This window comes from Pantherophis guttatus, chromosome 8, assembly GCF_059756535.1.
Source record: "Pantherophis guttatus breed Tessera chromosome 8, ASM5975653v1, whole genome shotgun sequence".
Lineage (NCBI taxonomy): Eukaryota > Metazoa > Chordata > Lepidosauria > Squamata > Colubridae > Pantherophis > Pantherophis guttatus.
In genome coordinates this window covers 44,757,055-44,778,453 of record NC_142070.1, presented here as the reverse complement: position 1 = coordinate 44,778,453, position 21,399 = coordinate 44,757,055, and the positions used below count along the sequence as shown (strand labels likewise).

Here is a 21,399-nt window from a genome sequence, read left to right as displayed (position 1 = left end):
TGGGTAATCCAGGTCAAGAAACAATTCTTGTGTTTGTTTTCATCACTTTGGTTTAGTTTTCGTTTAGATGTTCCATATCTTTCCAAGGAAAAAGAAAGTAATAGAAATAAAACCCTCCATTTTGATCATCAAGAAGTTTCTCTAATTTCTAGCTGCTGATATAGAAGGTTGTATGTATAATAAACTACGACACCATGAGAAGGAAGAAAATGTCCCAGTTCCCAAGTTAGACTTCTTAATAATATGCCTATAATGGAAATACTTATTCTATTAACTAAAAGTATAATTTTTAATAACAAATAATAATTACATTGAATAACTTGCCCTTCTAGTACTTGTGCCTTAGTCAAGAGTATCTTAACAAGTCAATACAACTATCAACCATAATGTCCATCCACAGCAAAAGTACAATATAATAAAAAAAGAGATAGCGGGAGCAGGAAAACAGAAGTCATAACCAATTTGGGGTTTTTCCAATAAAATAAACATCTGCTGCCTGAAGAGGAAGCTTCTTGCCTCCTCATAAGGCAAAATTCTATATTTTTGTTTCTGTTCCTGAAGCCTGCAAACGTACTATTGAAACTGTGTAGATAATGCCTATCGACATTGAAAAGTGCAGTCAGATAATTGCATAGGCTATTACTAATGTCACATGTGCTGACAAGAGGAAGGGAAAGGTCTCTCCCGTTTAATTCCTTGTGCAGAATATATTATGAGAATGAACCTTTCAAAGACAAAACCAATTATGTAATACAGAAGCAGCTAGCAATTATCACTTTGTATCCTCCTAGAGAGATTTGAGTGCTACACGTACTTTTTTGATGCCATAGTAACTCCTGGGATAACAGAACAGATGGACGGGTGAACGAAAGACCACCACCCATCACGGTGCTGTTTGCCATGAGTTCAGTAACTAGAAATCTGAATAACCAAGAAAATGTCAATATTTTTCATGAGCCAGCAGGATGGTCTCAATCCAATGGTTAGAAATGTATTTTGATAGAGTGTCTTATAATACAACTTCCTCCAGAAGTTGTAAATGCTCCAATACTGGAAGTTTTTAAGAAGAGATTAGATAACCATTTGTCTGAAATGGTATATGGTTTCCTGCCTAAGCAGGGGGTTGGGGTAGAAGACCTCCAAGGTCCCTTCCAACTCTGTTATTCTGTTCTGTTCTGTTCTATTCTGTTCTGTTCTATTCTAATAAATCAGCCATTATTACAACCTTAAAAAAAAACTAGAAGCAAACAATATCTAATTCTGCTACACTTTGGTTTTCATTTCAGTAATCATGGTTGTGAGAAAAGGAGATTCCTTATTAGAAATGCAGTATTGGAAAAAGTAGATTGTATTTCTTCTGGTCATGTGGGGGAGGATAAAATGTGAGCATTCTCTCCCATAGAGCATGCTCCTGAAAAGGACCAATCTTCACTTCCAATTACTTAAAAAAAAAAAATTATATTAAGCATATTTTCCAGCTGGGTCAAGTATTATATCTGAATGAACTTTACTGAAGAAAATGTCTGTTTAGTCCTTTTGATAAAAAGTGTTAATAAACTGAAATAATTTTTCAGAATGTTTTAATCCAGAAATGACATCTCTTTAGCCTTGAAATGATAACAAAAAAAAAAATACCTTAATTTGTTTAATTTTATCTTCCTTGTCAGACTTTGGTTTCTTTCCTGTAGAAATGTAAGAAAAGATATTTACAGTTATTTCCTGACAAAAATTAAGACCATTATTTGCAAATAAAAGATTTTCACGTGAATTTAATAGAATAATCAGGTCACTAATACCTGAAAATTGCTACTTGTTTAAATCTTACTGAAAATATGTGAAGACACACAAACAGAACTGACATTATTCTCCAAGATTCCCCATGTCAATGGGGAATGGAATCCCTCTCTACACTGGGAATACAATAGCTGATTTTATTTATTTATTTATTTATTTATTTATTTATTTATTTATTTATTTATTTATTTATTTATTTATTTATTATATACTGCCCTATTCCCGAGGGACTATTATTGTTTTTCTTTTAGTTTCTGGAGTTGCCTTCCAAAATAATAAAATACTATGCTTTTCTAACCATCACCTGCCAAAGCAAGGGAAAAAAAGAAGCTAAAATTTTCTGCAAAATCTTATGAGATTTTTTTTCTCATTTCCATTTTTAATTATTTATGTCAGGGAGGTCAGTAAAGTAACAATGGGGCCATCATGGTTTTGATCAGGGGTGGGCTTCAAAAATTTCAGCAATGGGTTCTCTGCCTGGTTGCTGAGTGGGCATGGCCATGGTTGGCCTCCTGCACCATGGCAGGGTGGGGGTCATTTTCACCTTTCCCAGGTTCCGGAGGCTTTCCTTGAGCCTCTGGGAGGGTGAAAACTGCCTCCCCCGGGTTCTGGAGGCCCTCCAGAGGCCAGAAATGGCCCGGAACTTCTGGGAAGTCAGTTTTCCCCTCTCCCTGAGCCTCTGTGCGGGCCCTGCACTTACCTCGCATCCAAAACAGGCCACGTGGAGATCCTGGGAGGGGAGGGGTGGGTGGGGCCAGCCAGGGATGGGATTTGGAGGTTCTCCAAACCGGCGATAACATTAGCTACGGGTTCTTCCGAACCCGAGCAAACCATAGCAGCCCACCCCTGGTTTTGATCCTTCCATTTTTCTTTGACACAAACTCATATTATTGATACATCAGAAGGGGATGAATGCCGGGGTCCTTATCACCATTTACAATATTTTCTATTCTGACTAGCAATGAAAGACCTTTCCCCATTTTCTGAAAAGGGTCAATTTTTTAAAAACTGAGGTGCCAGGAATTAATTTAGGACTGCTGGGCCATGTGCAATTCTTCTTCTTTGGTTATCAATTTTAAGAACGGGAAAAAAAAAACGCATGGAATTCGATGATGTCATATGAAGTGCTGAAGGAGCCAAGGCCATTTGTTCTCATCTGTACAGCTGAAGGGAAGGATGTTTCAGTATGGAAATGAGGACTTTAAAGACTTATTTTTATTTTTCTTCTTCTTAGGTAGTTGCATTCACTTAGTAGATATGCCTGTGACCAAGAAAGAATGCCTGCCTCTTGATCCACATGCATCTCATCTGTCTTTTCCCAGCTTTTCCCTCTGGTTTCCTAAGTGTATTGAGGCTGTGAGCTTTTTTTGATTTGATCAAGTGGGAATTCTGTGAACTGGAGTCTTGATATATTGGGAAATCTCTTTAAAAGCAGTTAGCTGTTGTCCAACAAGTTACTAATTTTCACAATCCTTTCATTTACCTTTCTTAGAAGGCCTCTCAGATAACGGCAGCATCCGATACACTCTAAAAGCATTGTTCCCTTTCTTGATGCTTTTGTCTTTAACTTCTTCTATGTCTGGCAAGGAGTTCATCGCACATCGAAAATTGGCCTTCCATGTCTTTGGATCTGCTTTATCAACTCCTGGCTGGTACTTTCCTAAGCAAAAAGGGAAGAAAAAAAATCTTGGTAACTGGACTTTATCTTGAAGTGGAAGAAACTGTTGTTGTAACACCGGTTTAAAAATCAATGATTAATTTGACAGGGGGGGAAGGAAATGCAGTGCAAACAAAGGCCACAGAAAGACAGGAACTGTGAAAAACTGATACCGGATTTTTCTTTAATTTAAAATATTTGTGTAGCAGTTTCAATAAAACGGTGAAGGGAACTTGGAAAGGACCTTGGAGATTTTCTAGTCCAACCCTCTGCTCAAGCAGGAAACCCTATACCATGACAAACAAATAGTTGCCAGTCTCTTCTTAAAATCCTCCAGTGTTGGAGCACCTACAACTTCAGGAGGCAAGCAGTTCCATTGATTAATTGTTCTAACTGTCAGAAAATTTCTCCTTAGTTCTAGGTTGGCTCTTTCCTTGATTAATTTCCATGCATTGCTTCTTATCCTGCCTTCAGGTGCTTTGGAAACTTTCAGGTGCTTTGGAGATTTTCTGATATAAGTCTATAACACCATTGGTTTAATCTACCAAAAACTATTCCTATAAAACTTTAACTGATCAAAAACATTGAAGAAATGTAAGGATTAACAGGCTGCACACTGCCAAGAAGGGTTCAGCATTAGCGGAAGATGTCCTGGTTTGAACCTAAGGTGTTCTATCACCTCTGTGGATGTGGCATCAATTGACAACCATTCCCAAGGCAGACTCCCTGGAGCCCACTGAACCAGCTCCACCCTTACAGATGTGCCTGAATCCAACTTCTGGAGAAGTTGACTGTTTTCTGCACCTGCCCAAAAGCCAAATATAACAAAATGCTTTTTGTAGGCCACAAGCGTATCCCCATATTCAAGTGTGGTAGTTCTTAAGAAGTGGAGCCAGAGGGCCAAATCACCTTCAGCATATGGATAGGGGGGATTTGGTTTCATTTTGTTTCACAACTCACATATTTGTGATAGAGGAATCAGAACCAAGACCTTTTAGACTTTACAGCTACACAGAGTTCTAGATCAGCGGCTCTCAACCTGGGGGTCCACAATGTCATCACAGGAGGTCCGTGAAGGTTTGAAGAAATATTATGATTTAAATGTAATGAGTTAAGTCTTAGTGGTTCATGGCCACAAAAGGTATTTAAAGGTGGTCCATGGTGAAGAAAAGGTTGAGAACCACTGTTCTAGACAATCAAATCAGCAAGTTTCTCATTGATAGTCCATATTTACCCACATGTGGTCCCAGAAATCAATTTTCAGGAGCAAAGCACACGGATACATCTGATATTTAAGTGACTTTGCTTATATTTCAAGGACTCTCTTTCCCAGTGTTTCTCAACCTTGCCAACTTGAAGATGTAGGGACTTCAACTCTCAGACTTCCCCAGGCAGCCATGCTAGCTGGAGAATTCGGAGAGCTAAAGTCCACACATTTTCAAGTTTCCAAGGTTGAAAAATACAGCCCTATCCATTTGAAACAGAGAGGGCACTTTAACTTACTTTACCATGCTTAGGGTACTAATGAGTTTGATCAAACAGAACAGCAAAACAGAAAGTAGTATCAATGAGAAAAATAGAGAAATTCAATAAGAAATCGTCCAGGTAAAAATAAGTTTCCATACCAGTGTGAATGGCCCAATTCCGAAATAAAGGAGCATCTTTCTCGACATCCCACCCGTGACGTGCGGCATGCATCCAAGGAATCTGAAAAATCTTCTTTTCCTGAGGGGTGGGGATCAAGTAGGATACATAAAGAATTAGCTCACAAACTTAAATCTTAGATATTTACAAATACTCTAGCAAAGCTAGACAATCAGTCACCCAGGATCACCAGAATGTTTAAGGACCCATCGCTGTCAGGCTCTTTTAGATCTCTGAATATATTTTTAAATATTTTACTTTTTTAATGTAAATTTGACATTCTGCCTATAGCATTTATTTATAATGTTGCTTTTTTGGTTCTCATACAGAGGTGGGCTACTGCCGGTTCAGACAGGTTGAGGCGAACCGGTAGTTGTGACTCATGGGTGGGTCTGCCCACCCACTCAGGCGCTATCCCGTCCTATATTGCCATGTTTTTGAAGCGTGTATGTGCACACGCTCACATTTTCGGTGCTGGCCGAACCAGTTGTTACAACCGGCAGCAGCCCACCACTGTACACATACCACAATCAGCGTTCTTAAAAAATGATCACAGTGATGGTTGGAATCTACTTTTTTTTATATTGGGTTTAGAAGAAGAAAGATAAGAGAGAAGATGAGATGATAAGGGTATTCTGGGAGGGCAAACAAGAGGTGATAGAACTTTTAAAGAGGTGTTTTCCAAACTTGGCAATTTTAAGATGTGTGGACTTCAATTCTCAGAATTCTGCTACTGGTTGGGGGATTCTGGGAGTTCAAGTCCACACATCTTAAATTACCAAGCTTGAAAAGCACCTATTAAAGATGAAGATGCTGATGAGACAGCTCTTTATCATTTCGAATTGTGGTATTCTCCCAAAATAATAAACAATTAGTGCATGATGCCGGAATCAATTAATATTAAGATTGAGGTACTGTGTGTTATTACATTTTCAAAAACAACATTTTTAGATTTTATAGGCTTCTTGAGGGAAGACTTTTCTCTACTTCCCTCTACTTAAGGGAAAAGATTTAGCAAATCCCACTGGTCCGTTTAATCTATCCCAGAATTCATATATAAACACACAAATGCTATAGGAAGTATCATTCAGAAAGCCAAATTAAAATCTTCCTCCTTTTTATAGAGATCATGTAACTGTATACCTCCTTGGTTGTTACAAAAAAAGGGGAGGTAAATATTCTAGTTACAAGTGAATCAGGTGACTGGCTTATCTCTGCTTTATAAATCAGAATTATAGACAATGGCTAGACCAAAGTGAGCATAGTGTTTGTTATTAAGGCTAAGCAAAGCATTTGAAACGAGTACTTTGTAGTGTGTTACCATGAGTGAAGCTTTAATTCCTGGAGAATTAAAGCCGTCACATCTTTTGGAAGACTCAGGTCTGTGCATATCTGGACTTAATCCCAGAAGAAATTCTCTGTGTGCATGGACAGACAGACAGACACACACACACAAAACACAAAGAGGCAACCTTCTAGGCAGCAAACAACAAAACAAACTGTCCAAAGCATGTGGCTCATTCATTTCGCTTGTAGTAGCATACTATGCAAAACATTCTTTTGAATGCTCTGCAGCCTTGCTTTAGAAAAAACGGTCTGGTTTATTTCTCACTGCTTAAAAATGCAGGCTTGCCTTACCTCATTTAGCCATTTCAGCCCTGGGATTTTGTTTGAATTTATTTGTTCCTCTAGCCATGGCCGCATTCGCATTCTTTCCACAGGCATTGTTTCCTCTGCAAGAAGAGGAAGTACTGATTATTTTGAAAGCCAAATTCATATTTCCTTTTGATTAAATACTCAAGCCAATGAATGCTGAATGTTTTGATGTACAGTAAAACAATATTAACAGATTGAATCTTGGTTAATCTTTCCTGAATGGTTATTTACTCCTTATGAGCATTTACTTTATACTCAGTCAGTGAAATGTTTACATCTCTTGACAATTTTCAACACTCCTTCAGTTTAAGAATATCCTCATAAAAAAATTAAGCTCTCTTTGAATCTTGCTGATCTCAAGGGAAGAGCTAAGTGTACCCCCAACCATTTTCCTAAGATATCAGAGAGACTTTTGACATAGAAATGTATACACACATAATTGGGAAAACATGTTAAAGCTAACTAAGACTGGTAAAGTTTCTAACCTTATACCCTGTAAGCTTATACATTCACTGGTAACTGGGAGTTATCCAAGGAACTCAATCTGAGTGAGTGGTCATTGGTCAATTAATGTTGGATCAGATTGTCGGGCCCTTTATGCTCTTCCAAGTATACATCAACCTATTTTTATTGAATTTATTGAGATTAGAATCATTTATCAGATACCATAAAACCCAACAGTGTCCAGAGAGCAAACGGGATTGTACATTATGTACCTGTAATATAGTTCATCAGTAAAATGATACCATAGTTACAATACATGAATCAGGAATGTCATAATGGACGGATGTTGTCATGCTTTGAGAAAATAAACTGATATGCTGGGCTAGGCTGAATATAGAACTGACCTCACACCAGATCAACACATACAGTTAGAATATAGACAAGTAAGAATTAGAGCATAACCTCCAGTGTGCTTTCCTTGTTTAATTAAAAAGACACGAAACATAAATTAATTAGTAGAGTATTGTTCTAAAACAAAAAAAAAACATGTTTTCTGCTGGCTTACCATTTTAGACATTAGTTCCACTACATCAAATAGCTGAAGAGCTTCAAAGCAGCTACTATTCCTAGATGGCTCACATAGGAATCCTTAAGGCAGGGGTTAGAAAAATGCAACTCCCTAGAGGTTGTCAGATTACACTTCCTTTCAGCCTTAGCCAGCATACTCAATTCCAGGGATAAAGGAGGAGGTAATTTAACAACTCCTGGAGTACCATATGCCTTACTACATGTGTTTTGGAGGGGGGGGGTGATTTTCAGGAAGGCACAACAAATTGTTTCACATGCAGTGTTAAAGTATTAATTTCCCCTCCTTTAGAGTGGGCCTGAGGAATCAATTAGAAATGCCCCAAAGGTGCTTTACAAGAGACAACTGGACTTTTCTGTTTTGTTTTTGAAGATGTTTCCCTTCTCATCCAAGAAGCTTCTTCAGTTCAGAACTGAAGAAACCTCTTGGATGAGAAGGGAAACATCTTCAAGGAAAAACAAAGGAAGTCCAGTTGCCTCTTGAAAAAGCACCTTTGGGACAACCATGACCCGCATGACTAAGAATCTCCTTAGAAATCAATTAGAAAGTTACTTCTGCTTGTAAACTAGTCTACAGGGACGCTACCGGTATGTTTCATTTAAATTATGATTGCTACAAGGAGATTAGGATCTGGCAGTGATTTATGACTTGGCTTATTAGTAAACTGCTATTTAAACTAACCAGAACGATCACTTTGGAGGAAGCCTAGCTAAATTAAAACAAAAGCAAAAGTTTCTTTCTGCCACAATAGCTAGAAAATACAGGTGTACAAGGCCAAAGCTTCCTACTCTCCATGCACTTAGGTTAGCCAGCCCTCCTTGTAGCTTTGTTGGACATCCCTCTTAAGGCTCAGTTTGTGTGATGGAAGTTATGCTTGCAGCAGCAGAGGCTGGGGTGGGGTGGGGGGATTTGGCCAAATCAGAGCTTTCCCAGAAAAAGACCCAGACTGCAGAGTCCAGAGCTGGATGAGGAAGGAGGGAAGAGGTTCAAGGTAACCACTCTCTAGTATTTCTCTGGATATATCTAGTATCTTATAGCTTTAGTTTGGCAAGATTCTGTCAGGTGTAAGCAAATAAAGGATTGGGCTGTCTCATCTCTGGGCTTAGGCAGAAAACAAGCAAAATGACTCAAGCTATTCAGAGGCAGTTGATAATTGTTCTGAGTACCACCCATGCTTGTTCTTACAATATGAGTAGCTATATAAGTCATTTAAGAGAAGTAAATACATAAATAAATTGTTCTCCCCTCCCTTTCCATACCCTGAAAACTAGTTGAGAAAAGCGTAGCTACATATGTTAAGCGGAGCATCTCAAGTCCCATACCGTCTCTTCAAGTCAGAAGAATTACTTGAGACAATTTCATACGCAAAGTTGCCACAAGTGGGAGAAACCCTGTTTTTGTCCTTGGAGCATTTCCAATGATCTCATACTACCACCATCAGCAATTTGCCACTGATGTGCTGGAAGAAGGAAAACATCAAGTTGATTAGCAAATTCTGACAATGAGGGTTTCGAGCTTTGTTATGACTGTGCTTTGGATGAAAAGGAAAGAAGAGGTTGCCACCCAGGCCATGGATTGTGAATGGCAGCAACGTGGAGGACCAGCTGGCTGGGTTTGGAATCAGCAAATTCAATGACCTGAAATGCAGTATGGTTTAAGAGTAGAAGAACAAGAGTCAGCAGAAGAATGAAGAGGAAGAAAGGCAACATTAATAGTACTTGCTGGTTCCCTGTGACTTCCATGCCAAGGCAAAAGTTGAAAGGTCCACCGTATTCTTTACTGTACATGAAATAAGTGATCTACTCTGTCATAAAAATAAGGTTGTCCCTTTGGACCGGCACCAGGAAAAATAGCTGCCATTCCTGCATTCTTTGAGAGATTTGTGAAGAACTTTCCCTCAGCCAGATGCTGCATTTGTACTGCGCTAGAGGACAGCTGTGTTTTAATTCTGAACTGTCCTTTCTTATCATACTTTCCATTACCTTTTCAAGCACTTATAAAGTGGAACATATTTAATCTGTAACATGAGAAGTGGGCCTCGAAAGTGCATATACTAACAAGAGTATTAAGGCAGCTGTGTCAAGAAAGACGCAAAGCTTTTACAATTTTTATGCAACAGCAGCTTTGGAATGTCTTCCTTCTGTACATAAAAAGCTTGTTGCATAAGCTGTTTCCCCACAAAGGCCGGGCTCCTGTGTTAGAATTCTTTCTATCAAACAAACAAAATCCTGTTATACACAAATCCTAGTAATCAATTATTTGCACACTGATTAAAGAAATTATAGTCATGCGGTGCTCCCTTACTACTTCCCAAACCCACAAGGAAATTCTGCTTGCCATAACCTAGTATTTCCTACTATAACAGAATGGGACAATATTGTCTTATTCCTGGTTGACAAGACAAATTCATAAGGCAGGATTCTGACTTATTAACCAACATCAAGCCTTTATTTTTTGATGTAAATATGATGAATAATTACTAGTTAATGTAAGTTAACACTCTGAATCAACAGTGGAGCACAGCTAGAAGAGGGACATAGAAATTCAAGGAACAGGACTTCCAGGGGTTTTCTGTAGGACTTTATTAATTATGAATACATTTTCAACAACACCTGTTTCCTTAAAATTTCCAAAAGAAATGTTTTGATATTTCTAGGTTCATACACATCTTATCATAGCTACTTGTCTCCATGTATTTGTCATTAGGTAGTTATTAATTCCCACAATGGGCATTATAATTTTTAAACTGATATTCCCATAACATGGAAATAATGTGAAATCTTTGTTTTCAACTGTAATAAATTAACTATAAAAAATTATGCACCAGGGACAAATTCCTTGGATATCCAATCACACTTGGCCAATAAATAATTCTATTATTTTATTCTAATATCTGGAAGGAGAACTCTATCAAAAGATGGGAGGCAACATATTCTTTTTCTGTAAAGGAGAGGGGTCAAATTCCTGATATTATAAGCATTCATATGAAAATAACTTTTTAAATATGTGGGAAGCAACCACATGAGTTCTTTTTAATTCAAACATTGGTTTCCAACTTGACTTTAACTGGCATTTGTAATGTTGCCTCCAAGATCCTATGTGAAAGTCAAGCGAGGCTTTAGGGCAAATAAGCAAGGTCATCCTTGCTTGATCAGTTAATCAGAGCGAAATGACCCTTTTGCTCCCAAAGAGCAACCAACTGGCACCAAACAGCTGGCAAACTTTGCACCACCTCAGCAGTGGCCTTGGATATCTGTGGACTTAAATAGCAGTTTAAATTGGTCAAATGTCCCTTTAAAGCCATATAAGATATTACCTATTCCACATCTTGCAATAGTGGAACTGAAACTTGGGGGAGGGGGTTCTTTTTTGTCTGCCAACACCATTGTAGTCATCACACTTTCTGAGGCTTACTTAGTATCCTTATCCAAAATATAAATGAGTATGTTTTGCATGCACCTAAAGGACTCTAGGGATTTCAATACATTCACCTACCAAATGGATATTGTGATCCAGGTAAAACATAGAGTGCGCTCAAAAGTGAGGGGAGGTTGAACTGAAGAAGCTTAAGCTACCTTCTCAAGTGACAGCTGTACAAAACACAAAGATGAGACCCTGCAGACTGCTATAACTACTCTTATTAAGCATCCCTGTCACCATTTGCATTCAGGGTGTGAGATATTAGCATAAATGCAAAGCAGACAAGGATTCAGGTCAGTCCTATAATTTGTTAACTTGCAGTCTCCCTGACTAACAAAGAGATTACAATATAAGGCAAGGTTGTTGCTTCATGTTGGTCTTCTCACTGAAACAAGCCTTCTGGAATCAGATCTGAGGACAGTCATTAAAATGCGCTGTTCATGGAGGCTCTTGCCTCTGAAGAAAATCAGCAGTGGGGGCTACAGAATTCATTCTTCAGTAATTCTGGCCCAGACTTTCAAGGAGATATTTACTCACCTGAATCAAAAGAACCCAGAGCAGAGAAACTATAACCCCATATACCCTTTCCTGAAGAGTAATTTAATTTCCTCTTTCTCCACAAACAGAAGAGCTTAAAGAGAAGTTTTCTTTTCTTTTTGGCTCTGAGATGAAGGGAAGTCTATCTGTGTTTCTGTTTTCTGTTTCAATATTCATTTTACAGAAGTTGAGTTGATGCCTTTTATGGAAACTTTAGCCCAAAAACTGTACAAGTTAGAACTGAAACCTGAGATCTGAACACACACATTTCCACAAAGCACAATAAAATATCAATTTCATAGAAAATTGATATTGGACAGAGAAAAAGTAATTCAATCAATTCAAAGAAACGTACACAACCACCTATTATAGAGACTAATCTCCGAATTTGTTTGCACAGCATACCAATACATAAGCCTCCGGTATAATCTATGTGGTGTGAAGTTAGCCATTATGACTGATAAGCTATGGTGTATCACTTACGGTAGCACATGTAAACTTTAGCAATTGTGTTTTACCCAGCAACTAATGGTTAACAAAATAATGGTGTAAATCAGCCACAACACAGAGAACATAGAATATGCATTCTTTATCCCCTCAAAGGCATTAGCTAGAAGCCTAGCAAATTATATCTGTTTGATGTTATAATGCACATGACATCACTTGTCCTGTTGCCAGCACTCATGTGTCCTCTTTCCCGCTGTCTGCTCTCCCTGCTCTTCTACATATACAGATACACACACATATAAGTATGTATGCATGTACGTGTGTATGTATATACGCATGGTGGCTGCTTTCTCTTAATCATCTCTACACCTACAGTTCAGAACAGAAGGCAGTACCAAGATACTTTTCTCGAGAGACTTCCCTATCTCTCCTAAACAGCTGCAAGCTAAAACATTTTCTCTAATGACTCAGCAATGCAGAAAATACTACCTCACATCAACAGTCCCATGCAGTAAAACCCAGCAATAATACATACAATAAGATAGTAATGGAGACCCATAAATACATCCCTAATAGACAATGTACAATTTCAAATAGAATCATTACCCAATTTTGTTTATAAGCAAAATTGTGGCACCAAGAGGGCGGTAGCCACTTGCAACAAAGAAATAATCACACACCAGAGCCTTGTAACAGGCTTATGATCTTGTCTGACAGTTACATGATGTCTTCTCCTCAGTATGGGAAAATAAAAACACTGAATGCCCCAAAGTGTCAGATCTGTGATAATTCGAAGGAGACCAAGTAAATATAAACATGCATATAAAATATAAAAGTATAAAATAAACATGAATAAAATAAAAATGTATTTACCAGTAATACTTTCAGCTGGGCTAATTTAATACCTCCAGTGGACACAAACCTCCCGTTTGGTTAAAATAAAATTTGCTAACAAATTTTACATTGTAAATCATCACCCAGGACTTTTCTTTGATGCAGAGTGAATTTATAATCAATTGAAATGTTCTTCCACTGGTTTCTAAAGATACTATTTTTATAACATGCTTCTATTTATTTTCTTGTATTGAGATTGAACCATGTTCTAGATCAGTGGTCCCCAACCCCCGGTCCGCGGACCGGTGCCGGGCCGTGGAGTACCTGGCACCGGGCCGTGCAGCGGCCGGGGGACATGAACGCTGCAGCGCAAAGGCTCCTGGGCCGTGTGCAAAAGCTCCTGGGCCGTGCGCAATGGGCGGTGCGCAAAAGCTCCTGGGCCGTGCCCCCACCCCTGCGCGCGCTCAGCGGGCCGCGGCGATAAAAAGGTTGGGGACCACTGTTCTAGATAGAAACCTAAAAGTTATTATTGGTGAGTGATGGCATATATCACTCCAAAAGGAAGAGCAGATAGTGTAGCCCTAACATGAAGTCAGATGCTACTGAGTTCTATAATAATGTTGGTTAAGTGGATGTGGGTATCTTGCTTACGTTAAGGGGCTAATGGTGCTTCTGTATATGATGTGGTATGATTAAATTGTTTGCACTCTTCACAATATTTAACTGTTCAAAAGAAAGGGGAAGTTTGAGAGAGAGAGTTGCAATTAACAAAACAACTTGCTTACATGCATCCTGAGGTGTTATATTCTCACTGGGCTGTAGTGCTTCTTCTGAAAAGTTCTAGTCTTTGTTGCTATTTCTTTTGGGAAAGAGTTTCTCTAGGACAGTGTTTGTCAACCTTGGAAGCTTGAAGATGGGTGGACTTCAACTCCCAGGATCCCCCAGCCAGCACCGCTTCAAAGCGGTTCAAAGTTTCTGGTGCAGTTTTCAAAGTTTCTTCAATATTTAGCAAACTTTCTTCAATATTTAGCATCAAATTTTAATTTCCAATATGACAAAAGGAGACAATCATTTAATATAGAGAGTATATTGTAACAACTGAGCCGTGATGGTGCAGTGGGTAGAATGCAGTATTGCAGGCTAACTCTACTCACTTCCATCCTTCCAAGGTGGGTAAAATGGGGACCCAAATTTTTGGGGGCAATATGCTGACTCTGTGAACCACTTCGAAAAGGTTGTAAAGCACTATGAAGCAGTAAATAAGTTTAAGTCCTATTGCTAGCTGTAAAATTTAATTATCTCAAAGTTCTTTTTTTTTTTTTTTTTGCCTTATCCCTACCTACTTTCTCACATGCAGCCCCTGCCCCTCTCTCATGTCCTGTCTAAAAAAGAATACCTCTGCTTTAGGATCACTACTTTTTAACACATTTTCAACACAAAGCTGGATAATCAGCAAAAGCACGCAAAAGATTGCACAATGACTCAAAAGTAAACTATTAATAAAACCAATGGAAATTTTTCTTTGAGTCAGACCAAACTGGGAAGTATCTTGCTGTAAGAATTTTTAAAAGCTTGAAAAAAGCAAGAAGTTTACACAAATTATAAAGATCAAGCAAGTGTCTTGTCAAAATCAGAAACACAAACTGAAAGCAGTAAACGGAAGAAATAAGAAATGAAACTGGACTAGGTATTATACTTAGATTGGTTTTGTTTCTAGTCAGCAGTTGGAAAAAATAAGTTAAACCAAACCATAGCAATAACTATTTGGCAACTGGCAGTTTTTTGTTAATTTTGACATTGTTTCAGTTTTATTTAGGATTCATTAACCTCCAGGTGTTTTAAGATTACTTTCAGTCCTGTTATATATACATCTTCTGTACAGCAAAGTAAAACTGAAGTAAGACTATAAGCACAGTCACAATTTCATTTAATGACTACTTCACTTAACAATCAAATTGCCAGTCTCAACTGTGGTCCCTGAAGGAGGAACATTTATATCTCTTTGTTAAGGCATAGCCTTAAAAGCATGAGCACAAGCCTCCACTATCACAAACTATGCAGGTGATAGATTTTTCTTTCAAGAGAATTTGGATTCGGACAATCTAAAAATCACATATACATTTCTTTCTCCTCTGTCTGACATTTAGATAAGATGCTTTATAAAAACATCTCATTGTTTTGTTCCTATTGTTGCTGTTTTTATACTCGTTTTATAAAAACCTCTGGGCAGTGAGAGCCTTTTATGGAATATAGTCTCAATTTCTTGATAAGAACTGAAATGGAAGTTTATTTTTTTATCTGCCACATACCCACAGGAATAATTGGCACAGTAGAAACAGAAAATAGAAAATAGGATTTTTTAGGATAGCACTGTTGGGCAAACCATACCCTGTGGACATCTTTGACAAGGAGAATGTTTATAATAACAAATGAATATTACACAAATGAATACTGGATACTGCTCCTAATAAGCTCACTAGACAGATATGAAATTTTCAAGATCAAGCAAGTGATCTTTATAATTTCACTTCTTTGTTCCCCATTCCTAACTGGAAAATATTTTTCTACTATGAACAGCAGTAATTTTGTGGTTGGCAAATACTTTGATTAGTGCTCTCAAAGTCCCAAGTATGCTCATCAGACTCGAGGTTTCCTACACCTGCTTGATATGCCCCAAGATCCCACTAACTTGTTTCTCTTCACTGTATTGGGTCCCATTCAATAATGGCCCAGGCAATGACCTCTGTTCAGCGATAATAGTTGCAATAGCCATTGCAAAATGAGCAGCTCTTCGTACTTAAGGAAGGCCCCCCCAAGTACTGCAGAAATAGAACACTACAGAACTCAAGTGCCCACCTGATTCAACATGTCATAAAACCTCCTTTTAATCATGGAAAAAGTTTTTTATACTTTCACAGAATTTGCATAACAGACATACAGATTCAACATGTCTGGTCACATAGTAAAGGGCCTTATCAACTCAGCTTGTTATCCAATGTAATGTGACTAACAACCACTTCCCTATCCCAAATGTGAGTCCCTCATCAAAACTTGTTCACAGTTATCCAAGTATTTTGGGAAGCACATAAGCTGTCTGCACTTCATCTATAGATAGCAATGAGATTCTTTCTTCATTCCAACACAGTAGATTATACAGTATATTCAAGTGGATCAAAGGTACAGCTAGAATCTGCAGTATCTTTTGTCTGAGCCATACAACCAAACATGGCCTCAAAGCAACACTGCATCAGAGATGGCCTAATAGAGATAGGGACAGACACAATTACTGCTTATGTTGGAACTTATATTTGTAAGATGAAGCCTATTTTCTTAATATTAAGTTATCTAACACTTGTGAAAAAACTAGAAAAGGCTTGAACAACCCAGTGTGGTGATTCAGCATATAAATATTTGGCACTATATAGGGCAGAAACCACTTGCCAATACAAAGTCATATCAATGTTCTTTGCAATAAATGGTTGGTCATATTGAAGCAATAGACACAAAATATGAATAGACCCTAGTGCAAGAATTACTTATTTTCCTCTTAGTTCTGCAGCCAACAGCAAAGAATTACACAGTTTACTTTAGGGTTGACAGTTAGGTTTTAGCAAAACCTGGTTCAGTGCCAGCTTGGGCCAGTCACATTTTCTCAGCCCTAGGAAGTAGGCAATGCAAATCAGTACTGAAATCTTGCCAAGAAAATTACAGGAGTTAGTCTAGGCCATCAACCAGGAGGAGTCATGACTGTGTTGAAGACACCAAAAAAACAAAACTCCACAAAACAAAACAAAAAAACTCCACAAAACATCATTGACCACGGTGTTATAAGAGACTGAATGAATTTTTAAAGGGATTAGACTTGCATGCTTTTTCTAACTTATAGAAATTTTCTTCTACCTTTCCAACCCTGGCCTATCAACATATGAACTGAAAGATCATGGCTAGAGTTTAACCTACAAAGTAGGACTGCAAACTGAGATTTAACCATGTACTGTATGTAAAGGTAAACCAGGTAAAACAGCTAGCAATGATTCAGTTCAGCAGCTGAAATAATTAGGACACAAAATATTTAGGCCTGGGTTAAGGACTGACAACTGATTTTAGGTCCCAAATCCTGTATCTGTTCCACTGTACAGTATTAAGTAAAGTTCTGTTGCTGCTTTTCAAAAGTAAACCATTAGAATGGGAACAAAATTACTCAATGATACTCTGAAGCAGACAAAAGGCCAAAAGGCCATTATTGCTTATTACACAATCAACACTTAGAGCTTAATCACACCTTCTATAAACAAATATACAAAGTTGTCAAGGGAAATTTCACCTGACAAGGTACACTGTAATTCCTCTTGATTAAGCAGCTATTCTCTCACTTGATGATTTTTTGCGGTTGTTGTTGCTCTTTTGCAACCGAATAGGGAATTTCTGATATGCCTAATGACTCACATTCCCAGAAATTGTGTTCAGACAACTAAGTTACAGTATTGCTTGGTAAGATTTGGAATCAGTGTTCTCAGCTTCTTCATGTAGATCCATTGCCCTTTTGTGAAACTCATCAATCCCCTTTATAATATTTATTAAAAATATAAAATCTTGAGCATATAGTCATGGCTGGCTGATGAATTTTGGGAATTGAAGTCACACAGCTTAAAGTTGCCAAGTTTGAAAAGCACATTATTTTACATTCTGGGCAACGATGTAGGATGGGAGGTTTGGGGGCTACAATTGTTAGGCCAGCTGCTTAGATTTTCCAAACAGCTCAAGCTTAAGGATTTAGAGACAATCTTATGCATACAAGTTTGACTACCGGTATGTTGAAATAAAACCAGTGGACTTTGGCCGTCAAGTCTCTACAAACTCGGTGTGTTCACTGTTTATACTATTCTATTTTTTTCATATCCTTCAACTTTTACCAAGAAGTGCCAGCTGTAACTTTTAAATGCCACCTAGAATATAGAATATTTTTGTTCATCATCTAAAATGATGGCACAGAATTGGAGAAGAATTTAATAATAAAAATATCATACCACAAATATCATTGCTTTATTTACCACCAAAGACAGCCAAAAAATAGAAGTAAAATATAGTAACTTGGAATAAAAAAAATTTAAACGAGATTTACATAATGACCGTAAGATCAGATTCCAACCCAACATGGCTTGATGGCAATGTCAGCTGAACAGAATTTAGCTGCTCTCATGGAGGTATTGGTGACCATTATGATAATACAAAATTCACACTCTCCTCTTCAGAGCAGCACAAGCTCTTACTAAGGAAGGGATTGGTAGCTTTAAGCACCAGATGTCATAAAACAAGCAGCATCAACACATGAGCAACTTTTTCTACAGCTTCATCCAAGCATAGACATCAGCACTCTGCAAAATGGAATACATATCTTCCCCTCAACACCCCAGACGACAAGATATTAAGCCTTACTAAGATAAAAGCTATCTGTTGAGAAACAGAAAAAATATTGTAGAATTATTTAGATGTAGAGAAGGAATAATTACTTGGAATGGTTCAAGGCCTCTATCTTTATGCTTGTTTTTATTTGATCTCTATTCAGGTAGTCCTTGTTTACCAACCACAATTGATTATTAAGTGAAGCGGATGCTACGGGAAACTGCAACTGTGCTTATGATGTTATTCAGCTTTCTTTGCTTCCTAAATGCATGGATTAGTCATAAAGTTTTTCATCACTGTTATAACCATGAACAACCACTAAAAAAGGCAGTTGCTAAATGAAGACTATTGTAAAGGTTTTTTCAGGGCCAAGGATCATGAAGGATTAGACTGAGCAATCCCACTAGGCTTCGTCACTGGCTACTCTTTTTTCCATTCCATCTATCAAGAAAGATGCAATAAACCATGGACCTATCCTATAAGATTACTTTCAGACAGTAAGTTTTTAAACAAATTTCCCAGACAGAAAGCCAAACTCAGGCAAAGAACTACCTCCTGAAGAAACTGTATTCTTAGCATCAAAAAGCCCTGAACTCACGTTGTCTATTGAATATGTGATGCTTTTCATGGCAAGAATCCAGGCAATCCCCAATGTTCATTCTGCAACCTGGAAATACACCGCCTAAATTTGACAGAAAAATGACCTGTTTTCTACATGCATTTGGAGATGGGTGTTTCCAAATAATGGATAAAGAAATGGAAGGCCATCCTTCATCAATGCTGATTTGCAAGATCTGCTATTCAAACCAGAGGCAGTAAAACATGCACAATCCAAGTTTTGAACATGCTTAAAAGTTTTTCTAGGGGTGCGAGCCTATCTATTTCCTTTTTGTACAAAACTCTCACCTCTTAAAGGGATGAGACAGCCCTATCACTTATTCCGTTCACATCAAAAATGTTCTTAAATAGAAAATGTAGCTCCCTGCATCTTTTAAAAATATGTTCAGTATTAGAAGAGAAGGCACTGCTTAGAAAGTTGTTGGTGAGAAAATGTATATTTTATTGTGTCTGATTACTGGACACTGCCCTAATAAGTCCAACAGGTTTTTTTGGCAAGGTTTTTCCAGAAGTGATTTGTCATTGGCTACTTCATATGGTTGAGAGTGTGACTGGCCCAATGCCACCTAGTTGCTTTGTACCTAGGGCAGGATTAGAACTCAGTCTCTTGGTTTTTAGCTGATGCCTTAACTGTTCCATCAAACCGGCTCTCAGTGCTGTGAATAGTTTGCTATAAAGAATATTAACAATATGTTGACAGGATGTTTTGTTCTTGCTTTAATGGGAGAGAATGACTCATTCGTTTATGTCAGTTGCTGCCCCGATCATGGTCTTAAAGCACTTGTTGTACCTGTACGACTGAGCAGTTTTGAAAGTACATATTTTCTAAAATTGTAGGAACCAATATAAAATATGCCTCATTAATAAAAATTATTCCAAATGGATTGTACTTCAATATCATTGGCATTGAAAATTCTGTGAATGCAAATTTATGTTTCTATATTTACAAGTAATTTCCACTCTGTTCTGCAAAACCTGATGCTCCATAAGTAGGATCAAGTTGCCTAAATCTCTTCACATGCTGAACAGTGAATATGCTTTTATTCTACTCCATTTCCTTCTTTGATTCAGAAGACTCACCCACACATACTGTAGAAATGCATGTTTTCTTTGTTTAAACAATAGCCATTGTTTTCAATATGCCAAACTTTATATAACCTCAAAGTTCCCAGTTTTTCAAAAATAGCATCTTTAATAACTGCACCCACATTTATTAGGTATATTTTCACTTTATTTAGTAGGTATAGAATTTTCACTCTAGCCACTCCATAGAGATGAATTTACTTACACTGCAAAGACTTCAAGATCCATTTCCAGAAATATTGTTTATTTTATACAGATGGACAGAGAAATATCACATTAAAATAAACATTCATTAATCAATTGCTAAAGCATGTAAAGAGTCTCACACATTTTAGCTGAGTTTGTCAATCAACACGAAGTTTGTGGATGCCAGAGTCTTGCTCTATCCATAAGGCATGGAATCTTGTCACTGTTTCCATGCTTGGTCTTCAAAATACAAGAAAAACTCAATATGGCTTCTCTTTTCTCTCCTAATGCAGTATAAAGACTGCTGCTGCAAACCATTTAGTTAAAAGCTTGAGAAGAAGCAACAGATTGTCCACACATTTCTGCTAGGCTTCTGAAGGTCTCTACTTGCTTTGCTCTCCAAAGCCTGATATACCATCGGATAGCTACAACATCAAACAGGGCAAGTAGAACTGTAAATTCCAGAACTTCATGTCCACACTGATGGAAAACTAAATATGACTCAAAGTAAACCGTTAATATCCTTAAAGTGAGAGAGGCAAAAAAAATTAATAAAACTATTTCCAATTGATGTTTGACCTGAAGTAAATCAGAAACATTCGTAAAGTAGGAGACATAATTTCCCCATAAAATGAGTTTCCCACAGATTTTTTAAGGTAGACTGAAAACCACTCCTTTGCTACCTTTCCTTCTATTTATAACCCCAACAAATATCAAATACAAGAGAAATACTTCCTCCAGTGGGTAGCAATACACAACAGGTGAAAGGAAGGCAGATCTGATTTTAGCAAACCAGGTAATGGTATTAATTAAGAAAGAAAAGTATAAGATGTTTTCAAGGTTTTTTTTAGTTACAGACCTTATAGCTCATTTGTTCAGCTAATTATTTGTACTTTTATCAATAAGATAAATTGCTTAGCTTGGAAATTATTATTTTTTTATATAGAACATCCTCTAAATAAAAGATTTATATCAAGGGACTAGATACTATTTTGATTCATCATGACATTACTGAAGATATTTCTGAAGTAATTATTTTGCTATAGATTTTCCTAAGAGTATTCTAATATATATTCATTCTATACCTGTG

At 37.5% G+C, this 21,399-nt stretch overlaps 1 protein-coding gene across 3 annotated transcripts in view; it reads right to left on the bottom strand.

The window, feature by feature from the left end:
* IRF2 (interferon regulatory factor 2) overlaps positions 1–21,399 on the bottom strand; it is a 34,769-nt gene that overhangs the window by 8,987 nt on the left and 4,383 nt on the right. For all 3 annotated transcript variants that reach the window (XM_034401433.3, XM_034401431.3, XM_087874679.1), the window contains exons 2-5: positions 6,734–6,828; positions 5,077–5,176; positions 3,278–3,454; positions 1,636–1,682 (exon numbers count right to left, since the gene is read on the bottom strand). In XM_034401433.3, coding sequence (XP_034257324.1) covers positions 1,636–1,682; positions 3,278–3,454; positions 5,077–5,176; positions 6,734–6,820 — 411 coding nt within the window. In that variant the 5' untranslated portion in view covers positions 6,821–6,828. The remainder of the gene's footprint in view (positions 1–1,635; positions 1,683–3,277; positions 3,455–5,076; positions 5,177–6,733; positions 6,829–21,399) is intronic.